Below are 21558 nucleotides of genomic sequence, written 5' to 3'. Positions count from 1 at the left end.
TTCAAGTGAGTTTGATCGCAATGAAGAATCATGAAGGAAGAAGAAAGCAATCCAAGCGCAAGAGCTCGAAAGAACACAAGCAAATCTCTCTCACTAATCACTAAGGCGTTGTGTGGAATTTGGAGAGGATTTGATCACTTGGGTGTGTCTAGAATTGAATGCTAGAGCTCTTGTAAGTGGTTAAAGTAGGAAAACTTGGATGACTTGAATGTGGGGTGGTTGGGGGTATTTATAGCCCCAACCACCAAACTAGCCGTTTGGTGCAGGCTGGCTGTCGTATGGTGCACCGGACAGTCCGGTGCACACCGGACAGTCCGGTGCACACCGGACAGTCCGGTGCGCCAGCCACGTCACCAAAGCCGTTGGGTTCCGACCGTTGGAGCTCTGACTTCTGGGCCCGCCTGGTTGTCCGGTGGCGCACCGGACATGTACTGTAGAGTGTCCGGTGCGCCAGCATGGGCGTGCCTGACCTCTGCGCGCGCTGGCGCGCATTAAATGCACAGCAGGTAGCCGTTGGCGCCAGAAGTAGTCGTTGCCCCGCTGTTACACCGGACAGTCCGGTGTACACCGGACAGTCCGGTGAATTATAGCGAAGCAGCTACAATGAATTCCCGAGGCTGGCGAGTTCCTGAGGCCGCTCTTCCTTGGAGCACCGGACATGTCCGGTGTACACCGGACAGTCCGGTGAATTATAGCGGAGTTGCCTCTGGAATTTCCCGAAGGTGACGAGTTTGAGTTGGAGTCCTCTGGTGCACCGGACATGTCCGGTGACGCACCGGACAGTCCGGTGCGCCAGACCAGAGGTGCCTTCGGTTGTCCCTTTTCTCTTTTGTTGAACCCAATACTTGGTCTTTTTATTGGCTAAGTGTGAACCTTTGGCACATGTATAACTTATACACTAGAACAAACTAGTTAGTCCAATTATTTGTGTTGGGCAATTCAACCACCAAAATTATTTAGGAACTAGGTGTAACCCTAATTCCCTTTCAACGCCTCGGGCCCATCATCCGGGTTGTAGGTGACGTCGGACGTCGCCTTCCCCTTGTGGGCCATAGCATATGCCGAGAACGTGGAGCAAGGCGCGCCACCATGTGCCGCCGACTGCGAGAAAACCAACGAGATGGTTAGAAATCATGTCTAATCGAAAGTTATATACCTAAATAAAAAAGAGCGCGTACTCATGCTTCCGCGTATTTGCCCAGGCTGCGGCTGCCTTGATGGTGGGAGGGACCTTGCATCATCAAACGCCGTTCTCGGCTAGCGTTGTGCGCCTCGTCCCACTCAGTCGAGCACCACCTCTGCACCATCTGCTCCCAGCACTCAGGATGCGCGGCGCACCAATGAGGAATCATCTAAAAAATACAAGTACACGACATTTTGGGACAATTATAACTGTGTTTTCAATAGCTAGTAGATTTAGTTCGTTTATTTGAATTTTTCGGAAAATTTAGATTTGAACTGCAGGTCACTCGAAACTTAGAAAACTGTGCATGCAAAAATGATATTCATGTTACTTAGCATAGGTTACAACCGATTTTAGGAGCGGATCGGAAACTTCGAGCAACATGCTCACTAAACATGGCCGTGAACTTGTCATCCACATGTTTAAAAATTGTATAAAACACAAACAAAGTCAGAAAATCATGAAACTTGTCCACGTGTCATGATATCATATGTACAGGCTGTGATAAAAAATTTAGAATGTTTAGAGAAAGTTGTGAGACACTATGTGTAGAAACCTAAGAGAACTACACATGAAATCAAAGAGTTTCAATGTGGATCTCTTAGGTTTGTACACATAGCGCATCATAGTTTTATCAAATTTTTTTCAATTTTTTATCACAGCCTGTACATATGATATCATGACACGTGGACAAGTTTCATGGTTTTTTGACTTTGTTTGTGTTTTATACAATTTTTAAACATGTGGATGGCAAGTTCACGGCCATGTTTAGTGAGCATGTTGCTCGAAGTTTCCAGTCCGCTCCTGGAATCGGTCGTAACGTATGCTAAGTAACATGAATATCATTTTTGCATGCACGGTTTTCCAAGTTTCGAGTGACCTGCAGTTCAAATCTGAATTTTCCGAAAAAATTCAAATAAACGAACTAAATCTACTAACGATTGAAAACTCTGTTATAATTGTCCACAAATGATACATATAGGTCTACATAGTGTAGGAACATACCACAAAAAGTTTGGGAGACAAAATAAAAAAATAAAAATATACTTTGCCGAGTGTCTAGAGAAGACACTCGGCAAAGCGTCCTTTGCCGAGTGCCCAATATTTGGCACTCGGCAAAGATTGACGGCCGTCAGCTGTAGATGGCCGCTAACGGCCCTTTGCAAAGAGCCATCTTTGCCGAGTGTTTGACTCTCGGCAAAGCAGTCTTTGCCGAGTGCTTGGCTGTGCCGAGTGTCTTGTACTCGGTAAATAAGATCTTTACCGAGTGTAGGACTTTGCCGAGTGCGGCGCTCGGCAAAGGCGTCTTTGCCGAGTGCCCGATAAAAAGCACTCGGCAAAGCCGCCGGCACTCGGCAAAGGCCCGGATTCCGGTAGTGGTAGAGATCAGAATTCTAGATAGATAGTCCCTATGAAATATTGAATGTATAATATGAGATAAGAAGAAAAAACCTCACCGTTTTTTTCCAAAACATTACCGGTTTAATTCTCTTATACTGTCAGTGTCCAAAAAGAGTAACAGGTACACAACAAAATGAGACATTTGCTTCTACTAAATCCCATGTATTTCCGGCTATTTCTGTAACAATGGCCCTTTTACTCTTCAAGCTAAACATAAAAATTTCAATATCAACAACAACAACAACAACAAAACCTTTTAGATTCAAGCAAGTTAGGATAGGATAGAGTTGAAGCCTAACAGAAGCAACAAGTCAAGGTCCATGCACATGGATATCTATTTTCCATGCATTCCTTTTCAAAGCTAATTTTGTGGATATATTCCATTCTTTCAATTTCCTTTATATTAACTCTTCCTATATCCACTTCAACTTTTCTCTATCTCTCTTTCCATTACTATTGCGCCTTATGATCTCCTCGGGAGTCTCCCACCTCGGGCAGAACTCCGCCTCGCCCGAGGTCGCCACCGCTCCGTCCGTCTCGCCCAAGCTAATCTCAGACAGATAAGACAAAAGCGCCTGAAAACAGGAAGGGAACACCTGCATTTAATGTGCATACCTACCCCGCGCCGCGGCAGCAGATCCGATAAGTCCGGGCCCAGACGTCAGGACACGGCTGACAGGGTCCCCACATGTCGGCGCGCCATCCCCCGTGCTGGACCGAGTGCACGCGGAAGGAGGTCTGGCTGGGCCGAAATGAGTTGAATTCGGCCCACGCGGCCATCTTCTCTTTTATTTTTCTTTTTCTTTTCTGATTTTCCCTTTCCACTTGATTTCATAATTTTGAATTCTAAAATTTGTTGTGAGTTCACCTTTAGTCTAAATATACTAATTCACATACTGGTCTAAAATAGTTTCTTTATTTATATATTTATTTTCTCTATATGTTATAGCATTTTTCTTCTCTTTCTCCACATTCTAATTATAATTTAGGTCTTGAATTCAAATTTGGACATTATTGAATTTCTATTAATATCTTCATTATTATTATGAAATGCTCACACAAATAAACTCCAACATGATGCACAAGTTTCTTATGTGTCATTTGTGTAATTATTTATTTTGGAATGTGGCTATTCTCATGCTCAAATAAATGGGGGCTAACCATATAAGGAAATCAGCTATATTCTCATATATATACTTTGGGTATTACAAGCTAGAAAGTGGGCACGATGCTATTACAGTTGAGGTTGTTTTGTCGGACATGTGATGCACATCTTCTATCTCCACCAACTCCTTGACCAAACCATGTGGCGCATCGGAAACCCCCCAATTGACTAGCCATCGCGGGTTGGAGGACACGTGGCTTCCTCAGATATGACACAGGGCGAGACCTCTTGAAGCTAGGGATTCTGGGCCCCGCACCGTAGTCGGTGAATCGAAAGCCTAAGGGGGTCCATCATAGGGTATGGAGCCCTCCCAGGGTGTTCGAAGCCTGATGAAGGATTATGTGGCAAGGGGACCCCTTGTGATGACACGTGGTGAGGGTCCCGACCACATAGTCTCCTCGTCTTTTTCAAAGGGGTCTTGTTGACCTGATCCACCTCAAAGGTGGGACCCATATCCTATCCTTTGTGCATAGGCCTCATTTGGTTGTTGTGTAGGATACTTGTACCCAGTGGCACTGATAGTGGCACCATGGCCCACCGTAGGCATAAAGTATACAGGTGGGACCAAGTACCCCAAACAGTAAATGTAAATGTGCGGAAGGCAAACCATTGGGAGTGGAACCGTCACATTTCCATAACGTCAGAGACAACCGTGACACGTGTCATCTGCCTTTGGGCTTCGTGCAACACCCTTGGATCACGCCCGGCAACTTCAGGCACACACCCTTGGGGCTCGCTTGGCATTCTTATGGCCCCTGCGGTGAGTGGAAAATAAATAGGGCATCGAGGTTAATGTGTGGAGTTACCGAGTGCTTGATCCCTTGTCATCCCCACACATCCGAGGTCTTAGGGCATGTACAACCTTATTTAATATGTGGCCTCTTGAGGGGTTTATAAGGGTCTAAGTGAAAAAAATACAAGAGACGGTCTCTTGCAACTTTCCATCCATGTTGTCTCTTAACTACATTGATGATCTAAGGTTGTACCATGCAACCTCTTAGTCGTCGATCTATTATACTTAGAAAACCATATTGGTGTCTTAGGGTTGTATACATGCCCTTAGCCTACTAAACTATTTGTCTTCCTTCCCGCACCCCACTCCCCTTTAACCAACCGTCCTCCTCGTCGACGACGATGGTTCCAAGGAACAGAAAGCTTGCGATGTAGAAGTCACCAACAACACCATGCTGGGGGGCCGGACGGATGTTCCGTCCCTGTTATCAGATTTCAGATGCGGTGTTCTTAACGAAGCCATCCATCTCAAATACTATCTCTTCGACTAAGGTTTTCTAAATGAAACCGCTTCTGAAAACTGATTTTCAGTGACGATTATTCCTTAGCTGCCAAGATATATTACCTGCGTATTTTTATTAGAAAGGGGGAGTCGTTTCTGAAAGTCATTTACGTATTGTCGTTTAATTAATTAAAAGATAGAGATTATTATATTACTGCGTAACTACGGAGCATCAGTTCGTTTTCATGCAAACAATGCATGTACATCGCTAGTACAGCGTGGATGAAGCAAGCAGCTAGCATCGCATAAGGCCGGGGAGCAGGCGGCTCTAGCTAGCATGAGGCATCACATAAGGGAGCAGGCGTTGGGGTTATCGTCGCTGAAGAGCGTGGCGAGGTGCTCTTCCTGGCCGGCGGCGGGCGCGATGAGTGCGTCGACCCTGCGGACGTGGCCCGGCGGCGCCCTCTTGTCGTACACCGGCGGCGCGACGTAGAGGTTGGTGTAGGGCACGTAGGGCCACAGCTCGACGCGCTTCCCCGTGGACTGGGCGCGCCTAAGCACCCGCTGCGCCTCCACGAACCCCTTCACCGTCACCTTCTGCTGCTTCCGGTTGATCTCCACCGACTCCACCCCTGCACCGCCAAGCAAATTGCAACACCATTTTAAGATTCGAGTTTGACCCATCACATCAGCATGCATTGCATCCGATCCATTACGTGCGTCGCGCGACTACCCCATATATTATATATGGTTCGCATCAATGCAAGGAACCATATATAGAACGAGTTGAAGGAGTCGGTTTTATTAGCGGAGAAGAAGCTGTAAATTGGGGCTTATCGGGACCAATGTTACGAGCTTCTGGAATACAATGGGATCTTCGTAAAATTGATCCTTATGAGTCTTACAATCAATTCGATTGGAAAGTCCAATGGCAAAAAGAAGGAGATTCGTTAGCTCGCTATTTAGTACGAGTCGGTGAAATGAGGGAATCCATAAAAATTATTCAACAGGCTGTAGAGAAAATTCATGGAGGACCTTATGAGAATTTAGAAGCCCGACGCTTTAAGAAAGCAAAGAATCCCGAATGGAATGATTTTGAATATCGATTTCTTGGTAAAAAACCTTCGCCCAATTTTGAATTATCAAAGCAAGAGCTTTATGTAAGAGTATAAGAACCACTACCGGAATCCGGCCCTTTGCCGAGTGCCGGAGGCTTTGCCGAGTGCATTTTATCGGGCACTCGGCAAAGCCGACTTTGCCGAGTGCTGCCCTCGGCAGAGCCCTGCGCTCGGTAAAGAGATTGTTTACCGAGTGCCGGGCACTCGGCACCGCCAAGCACTCGGCAAAGACTGTTGTGCCGAGGGTCAAGCACTCGGCAAACATGGCTCTCGGCAAAGGGCCGTTAGCGGCCGTCTACCACTGACGGCCGTCAGTCTTTGCCGAGTGTCAAATATCTAGCACTCGGCAAAGACAGTCTTTGCCGAGTGTCCTATGTAGACACTCGGCAAATCATATTTTTATTTTTTTTATTTTGGTCACCAAACTTTTTGTGGTATGTTCCTACACTATGTAGACCTACATGTACCATTTTGGGACAATTATAACAATGTTTTCTATAGCTAGTACATTTAGTTTGTTTATTTGAATTTCTTCGGAAAATTCAGATTTGAACTACAGGTCACTCGAAACTTGGAAAACCGTGCATGCAAAAATGATATCCATGCTACTTAGCACAAGTTACGACCAATTTCAGGAGCGGACCGGAAACTTCGAGCACCATGCTCACTCAACATGACCGTAAACTTGCCATCCAGGTGTTTAAAAATTGTATAAAACAGAAAAAAAGTCAGAAAATCATGAAACTTGTCCACGTGTCATAATATCATATGTAGAGGCTGTGATAAAAATTTGAAAAAGTTTCGAGAAAGGTGAAACGCACTATGTGTACAAACCTAAGAGATCCACATTGAAACTCTATGATTTCATGTGTGGTTCTCTTAGGTTTCTACACATAATGTCTCACAACTTTCTCCAAACATTCTAAATTTTTTATCACAGACTCTACATATGATATCATGACACGTGCACAAGTTTCATGATTTTCTGACTTTTTTCTGTTTTATACAATTTTTAAACACCTGGATGGCAAGTTTACGGTCATGTTGAGTGAGCATGGTGCTCGAAGTTTCCGGTCCGCTCCTAAAATCGGTCGTAACTTGTGCTAAGTAGCATGGATATCATTTTTGCATGCACGGTTTTCCAAGTTTCGAGTGACCTGTAGTTCAAATCTGAATTTTCCGAAGAAATTCAAATAAACAAACTAAATGTAGTAGCTATAGAAAACATTGTTATAATTGTCCCAAAATGGTACATGTAGGTCTACATAGTGTAGGAACATACCACAAAAAGTTTGGTGACCAAAATAAAAAAAAATAAAAATATGCTTTGCCGAGTGTCTACAAAGGACACTCGGCAAAGACTGTCTTTGCCGAGTGCTAGATATTTGACACTCGGCAAAGGATAGTAAAAGATTCTTTGCCGAGTGCCGTCCAGCTGACACTCGGCAAAGGACTCTTTGCCGAGTGCCCGCGATTTGGCACTCGGCAAAGAATATTTTAATATTTTTAAAAAATCTTTGCCGAGTGCCCGCGATCTAGCACTCGGCAAAGCCGTTGAATAATAAACCGGTCGTCTTCCTCTCTTCTTCTCTTCCTCACACTCTCTCTGTTTATTTCCACCGCGCGCCGCGCCGCTCCCGCCGCCGTCCCTCGCGCACCGCCGGCCACGCGCGCCGCCAGCCCGCGCGCCCCGCCATCCCACGCGCCGCCCCCACGTGCGCCGCCCCTGCGACCTCCGCCGCCGGCCACGCCATCCTCTGCCGCCGGCCACGCCCTCCGCCGCCGGCCACGCCATCGCTCCGGCCCGGCCATCCTCCCCGCTCCGGCCATCTCCGCCATCCCCCCGCTCCGGCCATCTCCGCCAACCACCGTCACTCCGGCTAAGGTATACGATAAATTTTTATATGAAATTGTTATACGATCTTGAAAATGTTATATGAAATTGTTATACGATCTATGAAATTGTTATATGAAATTGTTAGGTTTGAAATTGTTATATGAAATTGTTAGGTTTGAAATTGTTATTTGAAATCTCCCGCTATGGTTATATGAAATTGTTAGGTTTGATATTAAGTGAGTTTGGTTGCCGCCGTCGTCTCACTCTCACTCACTCACTCACCCGCTCGCTCGCCGTCGTCGCGCCCACCGTCGTCTCACTCTCAGTCACTCACCCGCTCACTCTCTCTCACTTAGATGTGACTTGCATTCATCGTGTCGTTTGTATATGTGCGTGTCAGCCATCGTGCTGTTAGATCTATTTGCAGGTTTTGAAAACCTCCCCATACAGGAGAAGTGCTGCCGATTTTTTTGACATGCTTGTTTATTTTTTATAGAGAAGATACTTGTCTTCCTAGCCACTGCGGGTCTGCCTGCACCGCGTCGCGTCGCCACTGCACCAACCCGCCACAGCCCCGCTAGCCTGACTCCACCGCCACCCTAGGTATGACCTCTATGTCCGCATCATGGTCGTAGATCACGTAACCCAGTTAGGCGTCTCCCGTTCGAAAGAGATACGGTGTAGATATGCAGATCTTTGCATATCTACAAATGTATCAGTTTCGAATTGTCCACGTTTTTTGGACAGCCCGCGGTTGCGTAGATGGTGTTAGTTTCCATGCTCTACTCCGGTCCGAGAAAGAGTTTCGGCGTCACCTCCCTGTTGTTCTCTGGACAGTACACTCTCCCTGCCAGGACGTGTATCCGGAGAACAACGGGGAGGTGCTGCCAAAATTCTATCTCGGATCGGAGTAGAGCATGGAAACTAACTCCATCTACGCAACCGCGGGTGGGATTAGGACCTATCCTCACCTATTATAAGGTAGGAACGTAGTGTACATGCATTACATGTCTATATTAAACTATACTCGGTTATATATGTTAGAGGATGGAGGACCGTGAGTGGATGTACACGGGCCGCGTTCGACGTAATGATGTCACCCCAGAATGGATTAGGAAGACCGATGCTTTCGTGGAACGGGCATATGGCGAAGCTGCTAAAGGAGCTAGCCTAGTCCCTTGTCCGTGCAGCAAATGTGACAACCGGAAAAGAAAACCAAAGAAGGCCATGGTAGAACATATTTGGAAGAATGGATTTACGCCGGACTATACTCGGTGGATCTTCCATGGTGAAGCGCATCGCACGAGAGAGGAGGTGGTGAGACAACGCGTCGAGGATTACGATGCTGATGCCGGGGTAGGAGACATGTTGAACGACTATCACGAGGCACAGTTCGCCGAAGGACGTACGGAGGACGAGCCAGAGGCGACCGCAAAGACATTCTACGACATGTTTGACGCGGCACAGAAACCCCTTCACGGCAAGACAAAGGTTTCTCAACTGGATGCCATTGGGCGTATAATGGCGTTCAAGTCGCAGTATAGCATGAGTCGAGACGCATTCGATGGTTTGTTGACAGTTATTGGCAGCCTGCTTCCGGAGGATCACGTTCTGCCAAAGAGCATGTACGAGGCACAGAAACTCCTTCGTGCACTCAAGATGACGTATGAGCAGATACATGCTTGTCCGAAGGGCTGCGTCCTATTTAGGAAAGAACACACTGAGGCAAAGTACTGTCCGAAGTGTAAATCATCTAGGTTCATGGAGGTAGACTCTGGTGATAGACAGAAGAGGCAGCTCGACATCCCCGTGACAATCCTACGCCACCTTCCGTTCATACCGAGGATCCAGCGTCTATACATGACAGAGGAATCCGTGAAACAGATGACATGGCACAAAAAAGGCAAACGATACAATCCTGACAAGATGGTTCACGCATCCGATGGTGAAGCATGGACCCACTTTGATGCCATTCACCATGAGAAAGCCAAAGAGGCTCGTAATGTTCGTGTTGCGCTGGCCACAGATGGGTTCAATCCCTATGGAATGACCGCTGCCCCATACACATGTTGGCCCGTGTTCGTTATCCCCATCAATCTCCCCCCGGCGTATGCTTTCAAAGACAGAACATATTCGTGTCGTTGATAATTCCTAGACACCCGGGGAATAAAATGGGCGTGTACATGGAGCCTTTGATTGATGAATTGGTCCGTGCTTGGGAGGAAGGGGTATGGACGTACGACCGAGCTACGAAGACAAACTTCAAAATGCATGTTTGGTACCAGTACTCCATGCATGACTTTCCGGCGTATGGGCTATTTTGCGCCTGGTGTGTTCACGGTAAGTTCCCATGCCCAGTTTGCAAGGAAGCTCTTAGGTTCATTTGGTTGAAGAAGGGTGGCAAATATTCATCATTCGATAAACATCGACAATTTCTCCCTCCTGACCATGCATTCCGACTAGACATCAAGAACTTTACGAAAGGTGTCGTGGTGACAGACCGCCCACCTGCAATGATGACTGGTGCCGAAGTTCGTGAACAGATAGATGGTCTCGTGGCCAACCCAGAAGGTGGTTTTGTGGGATATGGTGAGCAACATATGTGGACACATAAGTCGGGCTTGACTCGGCTCCCCTATTATGATGACCTGCTCCTTCCACACAACATTGACGTGATGCACACTGAAAAGAATGTCGCCGAGGCACTTTGGGCGACAATTATGGAGATTCATGATAAGTCAAAGGATAACGTAAAGGCAAGAGTGGATCTGGCAGAGTTATGTGATAGACCAAACCAAGAGATGAAGCCGCCTAGTGGTGGTAAGACATGGAGAAGGCCTAAGGCCGATTTCGTCCTGAGCAGGGCCCAGAGGAAGGAAGTACTACAATGGATCAAGATGTTAATGTTCCCTGATGGGTATGCAGCTAACCTTAGTAGGGGGGTGAACTTATCTACCCTGCGAGTCTTAGGGATGAAGAGTCATGACTTCCACATATGGATTGAACGAATTCTTCCGGCGATGGTTCGAGGCTATGTCCCTGAGCATGTCTGGCTAGCGCTTGCAGAGTTGAGCTATTTCTTCCGCCAGCTTTGTGCAAAAGAGTTAGCTCGGACCATGATTGCAGACTTGGAAAGGATGGCACCCGTGTTACTGTGTAAGCTGGAGAAGATCTTTCCACCCGGCTTCTTCAATCCGATGCAGCATTTGATTATTCATCTCCCGTATGAGGCACGAATGGGGGGGCCCGTGCAGGGACGTTGGTGCTATCCAATCGAGAGATGTCTAAAGAGTATCCGAAAGAAATGTAGAAATAAATGCAAAATCGAGGCTTCCATTGCAGAGGCATACATACTGGAGGAGGTGTCAAACTTCACAACAACTTACTATGGTGACAAACTGCCGAGCGTGCATAATCCACCCCCTCGTTACAATGATGGCGGCAATGAATCGAACCTCAGCATTTTTCGAGGGCAACTCGGAAGCGCGAGTGGTTCGACCACCAAGACCCTGAGACATGAAGAGTGGCGCCATATCATGCTATATGTATTGACCAACCTTGAAGAGGTGACGCCATACATGGAGCAATTTCTTCATGAATTCTGGCGTCGATCAAGGGACCCAACTCCACAGGAATATGATACCCTTCTTAGAAAGGGTGCGGGAAATGGATTGCCCGATTTCATTTCCTCGTTTAAACATAAGGTACGTGCTTAGTTTGTTATTCCAAGTTGCTCTTACGTGCGAATAATATAACAATCTAGCGTGTTTGAACTTGCAGGGCCAAAGAGAGTCGTCTATGAGTGCCGAGTTGAGACAAGTAGCCAATGGCTTTGCCTATAGGGTCAGGAAATTTTCTGGGTATGACGTCAATGGATACCGTTTTCGCACAACAAGCTACGACCAAAGTCGGCCCAATCGAAAAACCACGTGTTCTGGAGTCTTTACGCCCGGGCTTGACGAGGTCGAGTATTATGGAAGAATTGAAGAAATATATGAACTCAATTTTTATGGTTCCAAACCTCTTACTCCAGTGATATTCAAATGTCATTGGTTTGACCCTGAAGTTACGAGACGGACACATTCTAATCTTGGGCTAGTCGAAATTCGACAGGATTCCACCTTACCAGGAGACGATGTCTATATTGTGGCCCAACAGGCCACACAAGTGTATTATCTTCCATATGCGTGCCAAACGAAACAACATCTTAAGGGTTGGGATGTTGTGTATAAGGTATCACCGCACGCTAAATTACCTGTTCCAAACGATGAAGATTATAACTTAGACCCGGACACATATGACGGAGAGTTCTTCCAAGAAGATGGGCTCGAAGGGCAATTTGAGATAGACTTAACCGAAGCGATCGGAATGGAAGTAGATATTGAAATGGTTGTTGATGACGAGGATGATGAGGTGCAAAATGAGAATGACTTAGAAATACTTGAAGGCAATGCCAATGACGAAATTGCGCCTTCAGATGATGTTGACTATGAAATGGTTCATAGTGATGATGACACTTATGATCCGGCTAACCCGGACACATATGAAGATTATTTTTAATCGATGTAATGCTATATTTCATTTATTTTGCATATGTTTCTAAATACATATTTTTTTATCTGTGCTTAATTGTTTACTCTTAATTGCAGGTTGTTGGACAAAGATGGTGGGCGGTGGGACGAGGACGAGGAGGGGGAGGGGGAGGGGGAGGAGGAGCACCCGTAGGACGGAGGAGGAGGCGCAGCAGGACGACGCCGTACAGCAGCAGGTGGAGCAGCAAGCCGCTGTCGATGCGGCACAGCAGGACGACGACGATGCGGCGCAGCAGGACGACGACGACGCCGCTCAGTAGGACATCTCAGGTTCTGGCTCCTCAGGTTCGAGGAGTATCTACCTGCGAGGTCCCGCGAGCCTACCTAAGCGACCCATACTTCGTGACAGACGTCCGCTGATACGACCCGATGGAGAGAGATAGGTAACTTTAGATGTTGCTGCTTTTTCATATTATATGTTCAAATTAATAATAGAAACTAATACTTCATCTTAATCACTTCGACAGGTCTTGGATGGTTTTGGAGACTGCAGGGGGTCACAGCCGCAACCCCAATGGCATCCTCGGCCTTCTATGCCGGGAACACTTTCCTGGACTTGTCGAGTACGCCGGAGTGACGAGCCCAGCATACACCTTCGACCACTACGCCGTCGCCCCCGATGCAGTAGATCGGGACGGCAGACAATTCAACAACAAGGCGGAGCGGGTGAAGCAAGAGCTGTGGGTAAGTCTTCCTCGCACTATATTGTTTAATAAGTCGCATTTGTTGCATATTCTTGAAATAATGTATGGATACATCGTCTTTGTATGTAGGATTTCTTCAGGTGCGATGCTGGATACGAGGCCAGGGCGGATGTGGTGTCTACGACGTGCTGTAAGAAGCTCGTCGTGGACATGCACTACGAGGCGCGCATCCAGGCCATCGTCACTTACCACGGCTCCGTCCTTGGGGAGAAGGTGAACAAGAAGGACGCCCGAACCATGTTATTGACTGCGGACCAGTACTTGCAGGTAAATACAAAACTTTATTATTGGTACTAAATATGCTTATTCTTATCTTCTGATATGCGGTGTACTTATATTTTTTAGATGATTCCTCATTGGTGCGCCGCGCATCCTGAGTGCTGGGAGAAGATGGTGCAGAGGTGGTGCTCGGCTGAGTGGGACGAGGCGCACAACGCTAGCCGGGAACGTCGTTTGCTGATGCAAGGTCCCTCCCACCATCAAGGCAGCCGCAGCCTGGGCAAATACGCGGAAGCATGGGTACGCACTCTTTTTTATTTAGGTATATAACTTTCGATTAGACATTATTTCTAACCATATCGTTGGTTTTCTCGCAGTCGACGGCACATGGTGGCGCGCCTTGCTCCACGTTCTCGGCATATGCCATGGCCCACAAGGGGAAGGCGACGTCCGACGTCACCTACAACCCGGATGACGGGCCCGAGGCGTACACCAACCCCGCCATCCACAGCCGACTCAGTGAGTACACCGCCATGGCCAAGGAGGTCCATGGGCCAGATTACGATCCGAGGACCGAGGACATCGACGGAGGGTTCTTTGCCGAGTACCTGTCCAACAGACACTCGGCAAAGAAGCCTCCTTTGCCGAGTGCCTACTAGAGCTCTCGGCACAGGGACTGGCAGTGGGGCCTACTGGGTCAGTCTTTGCCGAGGGCCTCTCGAGCAAACACTCGGCAACATTGACTTCTTTGCCGAGTGCCACAGACGGCACTCGGCAAAGGATCCGTCACCGTTACTTGGCGCCGTGACGGTGACTTTTCTTTGCCGAGTGCCGTTTGGCACTCGGCAAAGTCTTTGCCGAGTGCCCGACAAATAGTACTCGGCAAAGAGGCTGTTGCCGATGTACAGTTCACCGAGCGTTCTTTGCCGAGTGTAAATTTGCCTTTGCCGTGTGTCTGAGACACACGGCAAAGGAGCTGATTCCGGTAGTGAATTGTTGTCCAAAATATGATTTTTAGTCCCCGGCCCTTTTAGGCACACCCATATCGAGGCCCTAATATAAGTTGTCATTATTGTGTTATACAACTGATATATCATTTATTAATTTGTTCTATGTACAAATTATATTAATAATGGGGCCTTTTCGGATTACCGCGAGAGATAACTAGGAATTACGTCTCATGCATGCATGACACTGACACCACGTACGTACGTATGGTCTTGATTTAATTACGTCTTAGACCATTGGTGCATGCATGCCTAGTCTCCGGAAGTCCGGATCGTTTTCAGTGCGCGGTTGTGACCTAGCTACATCATTGAGCCATGCAAAAGTGCTTAGCATGAGTATGCTGGTGTGTACAAGTGCACATGCACATGCTGACATGCACAAGTCTCCCTTCTTTCACAAGCCAACGATGCGCATGCATGCCTGTTCATCCAAAGGAAAACCCTTCCCCTTCTCCCTCAGAGCACGTTTACATCAAGAGAGAGAGAGAGAGAGGAGAAGAAGGGAGAGCATGCTGATTTTGGTTTCCTGACATGACTGCTTTTGTGGGCAAGGAGGCTGCAGCAGGCATCACATCACATAACGACGACGAGGACTAATTAAGCAAATTTGGAGACACCAATAATGCATGTGTAATGAATGACTGACTGCAAAGCTCAGCATGCATGGATATCAAATGCATGCGTGCGTGCGTGCGTACCTCTCATGCGGGCAAGGGTGTTCCTGACCTTGAGCTCGCAGCCGTCGCAGTCCATCCTGATCTTGAGCTCCACCGTGTGGAACTGCTTCCTCTTCCTGCTCTGCCTCTCCCTGCTGGCTCCTACCAGCTCCGACGCCACGCCTCCCATTGCGCTAGCCGCCGCTCAAGCTCAAGGCTTGCTTTGCTTGCTAGCTAGCTAAAATATTGGATCGAGTGTGCCAGTACCAGCTCGATCCGTCCAATGGGTTGTTCATGGGAAGGTGGCTTTATTTATTTCCACATCTCACGCTACAGAGAAGAGATGCCGAGACGACGATGAGTTATTCTTCGTACCTTGGTTGCTGCTGTGCTACAGCACACACTGATCCCATAAACCAGACGAGATTGTTCTTATTAATACAATGTGTAATGGGCGGCTCTAACCTTTCGCTTTCGGAAAATTAAAAGACAAGTGGACGGCGTCGCCTAGGCGCTCTCAGTTTCAAATAAGGACTTATCCGGGATACACATATATGCGTTAAAATGGATTAAAGGGTTTGGCTCGACACGAACCCAACACGATCCGTAGTGAATCGGGCCCATGCTGGCTCGGCCCGGTCATCGGACCGTGACAGGGCTGAAGGCGTGGCAAGGCGGGCTAGACCCAATAGGGCTCGGTTTTATTTTTTTATTTTTCATATAAATACATATATTATACTTGAATATAAAGTAGGAAACACAAGAAACATGTGTTTTTGTTGGTTACGTAGGTGTAAATAAATGTTTAGAGCTAATAAATATGTTTTAAACCCACAAATATACATACTTTTAGGATATTTTTATCATTTAAACGTTATATGTTGTTATGGGTCCATTAGGCCCGTCAGACAATGAGCTGACCCGGCACAATTATTAACCTAGCGGGTTGTGCCTAGGCCTCTCTTGGGGCCCATGGGCCAGCACGGCACAACCGGCTAGCTAATCCGGGCCGGCACGGCCCCAATCCGAGCGGAGCCTAACCGTGCTCGGGCCGGGCCGACACGGCCCGCCCATTTGGACATCTATAGATTAGAGCGAAAATTAAACTAGGTTTTGCATCAATCATCAGTTCCAACGCATGCATGAGAACTAATTGAGGTGCAAAACAAAAAGGTGCAGGCCGGCATATATGACCGACCACTCCAATAAAGGATTCGCGCTCGCGTACGTACGTACGTGCTAACCTGTTCAAAGGCAATCAGTCTACATGCATCCTTGGCTGCATGCATGCATGCTTAGATTTCAGTAAGGTAATTGGCTAGTAGTAGCACTGCTTGTCACACTGCGCACGAGAGGAGATCGAGGTACGGCGCCAGTTATTAAAAAGGAAGAGATGTAGATGCATTTCTAGAAGAATAACTTTAATTTCTCTATAGTAGCTATTAGCATGAAAGGAAGCCATATAGATGCATAAATTTCGGCCAATCTAAGACCGTGAAAAGGGAAAAGGGTTGATCATATTGAGCTTACCAACGAGGCAACGATCATCCTTGGAACCATGCACAAGAAGTTTCATCATATTTAATTATTTGTGCTAGGTTAATATTGTATTACAGCAAAAAAAAAAAAAACAATCACAAAGATTGCACAGACGACTGGCCTCTCCTCGGGTCTTGCACCTTTTCAGATGTTAGGATTGCCCAGCCTAGTGAAGTGTGAATTATAGGTAATGTTCGTCTTTAAATGCCAACCGATGGAACTGCCCACTCTGTCTTAGGTTTGACATATCACACTCCTCATTGCCAAGAAAAGCTACAAACATTATGCTCCCTCAATTTGGTATTACGAAATGATCCAAATTCATGGTGTAGCTAGTTGATTATTGACAATAAATTTCCTTAAAAAAACAAAGGCTTGGCTCTGTATGCTTGAATTTCCTTGGTTCGGAAGATCATTGGAAGTGATCTTTATGTTTACACTGATAATGATTTTTTTGGAACAACCTGATTTTATTTCCTGTTAAAAGCTTTGACTTTATAGACATTCTAGGATGCCTTTTTCCACCCCCTCTATCTGAAAAATTCTATGCGTACGAGATACAAATCCACCCCTCTGTAGCCCCTCATATTTATCACTTGTAGACCTACACCAACAGAAATCGAAACCTGTCATTTAACCGATTGGTGTTTTTTTTTCTGTTTGTATGGGCCGGCCTGCAGGTAATAGATGGGAAGGGCTGCAAAGATTGATTTTACATGCCGTATGGTGAGAATTTTTTTTCCTAAAAAACTCTCTTAATAAAGCACTTGTGAATTACTATACTCCTTGGTCATGCCACTCTCTTTCACGTGAAAAGTGTGTGCTTGGCGCAGTCGTTAAAGCAGCAGCACCCACACCGTTGATGCTAGCTCAGACCTTTGCCTCCCTAAGACGACTATATATCATCTCTTTAAATAGCTTTTGACTTTGCTTTCATCTCATGCATACCAGATGTGGTTTAAAAGAAGGTAGTAAGAGATTCTTCTCAACTATAGTAAAATTAAGATTGTACCAGCAGTCAAATCGAGGAGACAGCAGCCCAAAACCGTTGGTGTATCTTTTTCAACTCAAGCTAGGAGTACTGTAATTAACAGATCTGAGATCTTATATCCATGCATGCAACTTGGAATTAGTCAATGAAAACGGACGGCCGGCCATAACGAACTGACTCTGGAAGTCAAAGTTCGCAAAGCATATTTATCAAATAGAGTTGGCAAAGCACGCATAAATAGAGTTAGCCACAAATAATTAGACAAGCTCGGATAACTTTAAGGACATATCATTGCATCAAGACACATTATATGAACAGATAGTCTCTCGTGACCTTTGCATGCATAGCTAGCTGATGAGCCAGAAAGTATGAAAGGTGATATGGAATATGAGAACTTTGATGATGAGGGGGGTGCGTAGAGTGTGGGACTGATCTGAGCTAGAAAACAGTGACCTTCTACCCAAAATGGAACATATACCTTGCAATTATTGGTGGAACACGTTGTCATGTTTGCTAAGAAATGCCTTTGTCTAGAACACTTCGGATCTGTGATTGTGATCTATCATATCTATGCCTAGTTTCAAACGTTATGCCTTTATTTCTGACGCACTACGATCTGATAATCTAGTTTCAAACATTATGCCTTTATTTTTACTGGGGTAAAGTACATATATATTTCAACCCACTGTAGTCCCATTTTCAATCTTGAACTATGAAAAACCAGATATATATATATATATATAGGGTAGGTATAACGGGAGCCCTGGGCTTCCAATAGTTAAAGGAAGCCCAGGCCGATCACCCCTGCAAACTGGTTCAACCAGCGCGCCCAAACAGGCTGGCGGGTGCGCCACCTGCCCCACGTCTGTTAGCGCAAAAAAGGAATGCATGCATGAGTCAAACACGATCCAATGCATGCGCATAAATTTAGGAAAGATATGTGCAGCAGTTTCTGTTTTTAAAATCCTTTATTTCCTCCATAAATTTAGGATCGCTGCAACAGCCATGCAGCTAGACGCGTAAGGACCATTTTATGATATATACTGAGACTAAATATACTACACTGTGTTAATAATTATGCAATTCGATATACTGCGTAAAAATCTGTTACCAGCTGCATGCACACGAATTTATGATAAAAATAATGTGAAATGAAAGGAAATGAATTACACGCATAGAAACAAAAAATCGTATTTAATGTTTTATTTTCTTCATAAATATAAGATCCCTCCAACAGCCATGCAGCTAAAACACATTAAATCTAGTTTATGATATATACTGATACAAATTATACTACATGGTGTAGGTATTTATGCAATTCGTTACACTGCGTAAAAAATCTGGCATGTTGTTCACTGGTGGACGCACCTCCGGGTTGGAGCGTAATAACCTTAAGTTTTGAGCATAAAATCCCTCAATTATAAGCGTATATACCGAGCCAATATGAGAGGTTGATAGCTCTAGTAGGTTGTTATTACGATCCTATTTTTATGGCAGATCTGAAAAACATGGCAGTCACATGCATGCGGTTATACAGATCCTAAAATTATGTCAAAATGCATGCATGAGTCAATCACGTTCCCTTGCATGCGCGTAAATTTAGGAAAGATATGTGTGGCAGTTTCTATTTTAAATGCTTTATTTCCTCCATATCGCCCTCTGGATCGGGGGCCGCCACCGCCGGCCTGGAAACCGCCGCCACCGCATAAGGGCGCTGCCGCCGCCGCTCGCCCTCTGGAACGGGGGCCGCCACCGTCGGCCTGGGAACCGCCGCCACCGCCGGCCTGGCAACCGCCGCTAATGAATCGAGATGGGGCGTAAAAACTGATCCCTAGCACTACGGATTTTCTTTTATAGACGTCTGGACCTGGTCCGGCTCGACCGGATTGCACTGTCTGGCCTGGGCTTCCAATAACTAAAGGAAGCCCAGGGCTCCTAATATACAATCTATATATATATATATAGTTTATATATTAGAGCCCTGGGCTTCCAATAACTAGAGGAAGCCCAGGTCGGACGGTGCAATCCGGTCGAGTCGGACCACATTCAGACGTCTATAAAACAGGACTCGGAGTGCTAGGGTTCAGTTTTTTACGCTCCACCCCGATTCATTAGCGACGTCGCGTGCGACGACGACGATTGCCCCAGAGCGTGCGCGACGGTGGACCCCTAGCCGGTGGCCGCAACTCCATGTCCTCGACGCGCGGTGGCGGAGGTTCCTCGATCCGGAATAGTGGCGGCGGTTCCCAGGTCGGTGGCAGCGGCTCCCCGATCCAGAGGGCGAGCGACAGCGGGGCCCTTGTGCGGGCAAGCGGCGGCGTCCCCGAGGTCCCGAGGAGGCGGCACTTCCAAGGCCGGCGAGCAAGCGACGCCCGTCGACGTGCGAGTAGCGACGGCGACGCATGAGGCGCGATCTTCGAGCGAGCGGCGTCACGGAAGGCCCGAGATGCGCGCAGCGATGATCGCGCGTGACATCCTCCGATCCGGCGCAGTTTTCTTTTCGATTATTGTGTTTTATGCCTACCACATGTATTATTTACGCCAAAATCTGTATGATTTTATGCTTAAACACGGAGTTCGTATATCAGTTTACTGCATGCACATTAGAAAGACAATTCCTTGATTTATATTGTTCGTAATTTGCGCGCATGCAATGGAAACTCCCACGATTTTTGCCATAATTTTTGGATCTGTATAAAAATAGAAACCGCATGGATGCGGCTGCCATATCTTCGGATCTATCATAAAAATAGGATAGTAATAACAACCTACTAAAGCTATCAACCTCTCACATTGATTCAGTATTTACGCTTATAATTTAGTGATTTTATGCTCAAAACTTAAGGTTTTTACGCTCCACCCGGGGAAGCGTCCACCAGTGAACGACATGCTAGATTTTTTACGCAGTGTGACGAATTGCATAAATACCTACACAGTGTGGCATATTTAGTATGAGTATATGTCATAAAATGGTCATTACGAGTCTAGCTGCATGGCTGTTGGAGCGATCCTAAATTTATGGAGGAAATAAATCATTTAAAATAGAAACCGCCACACATATTTTCCTAAATTTACGCGCATGCAAGGGAACGTGTTTGACTCATGCATGCATTTTGCCATAATTTTTGGATCTGTATAACCGCATGCATGCGACTGTCATGATTTTCGGATCTGCTATAAAAATAGGATCGTAATAACAACCTACTAGAGCTATCAACCTCTCACATTAGCTCGGTATTTACGCTTATAATTGAAGGATTTTATGCTCAAAACTTAAGGTTATTACGCTCTAACCCAGAGATGCGTCCACTAGTGAACAACATGCCAGATTTTTACGCAGTGTAACGAATTGCATAAATAGCTACACCATGTAGTATAATTTGTATCAATATATATCATAAACTAGATCTAATGTATTTAGTTGCATGGCTGTTGGAGGGATCCTATATTTATGAAGGAAATAAAACATTAAATATGATTTTTTGTTTCTATGCGTGCAATTTATTTGCTTTCATTGCACATTATTTTCATCATAAATTCGTGTGCATGCAGCTGGTAACAGATTTTTACGCAGTATACTGAATTGCATAATTATCTACACAGGATAGCATATTTAGTAGCAGTATATATCATAAAATGGTCCTTACGAGTCTAGTTGCATGGCTGTTGCAGAGATCCTAAATTTATGGAGGAAATAAAGCATTTAAAAATAGAAACCGTCACATATATCTTTCCTAAATTTATGCGCATGCAAGGGGACGTGTTTGACTCATGCATGCATTCCTTTTTTGCGCGCAGAGACGTGGGCGCGGGTGGTGCAACCGATAGCCTGGTCCAGTCGGTGCGCTGGATTGAACCAGGTGCAGGGATGAGCGACCTGGGCTTCCTTTAACTATTGGAAGCCCAGGGCTC

At 46.2% G+C, this 21558-nt stretch overlaps 1 protein-coding gene across 1 annotated transcript; it reads right to left on the bottom strand.

Annotated features, from left to right (window-relative positions):
* Positions 1-5172: 5172 nt before the first annotated feature.
* On the bottom strand, positions 5173-15401 carry LOC100280737 (metal ion binding protein). The gene is given in 2 exon segments (NM_001153657.2): positions 5173-5615; positions 15159-15401. Coding segments are annotated over 2 exon segments (435 nt in total). The 5' UTR covers positions 15307-15401; the 3' UTR covers positions 5173-5328.
* Between the last annotated feature and the right edge of the window lie 6157 nt (positions 15402-21558).

This window comes from Zea mays, chromosome 1 (genome assembly GCF_902167145.1).
Source record: "Zea mays cultivar B73 chromosome 1, Zm-B73-REFERENCE-NAM-5.0, whole genome shotgun sequence".
NCBI classification, from domain to species: Eukaryota; Viridiplantae; Streptophyta; class Magnoliopsida; order Poales; family Poaceae; genus Zea; species Zea mays.
Note: the sequence above shows the minus strand (reverse complement) of the source record. Positions and strands in the feature narration are given on the sequence as shown.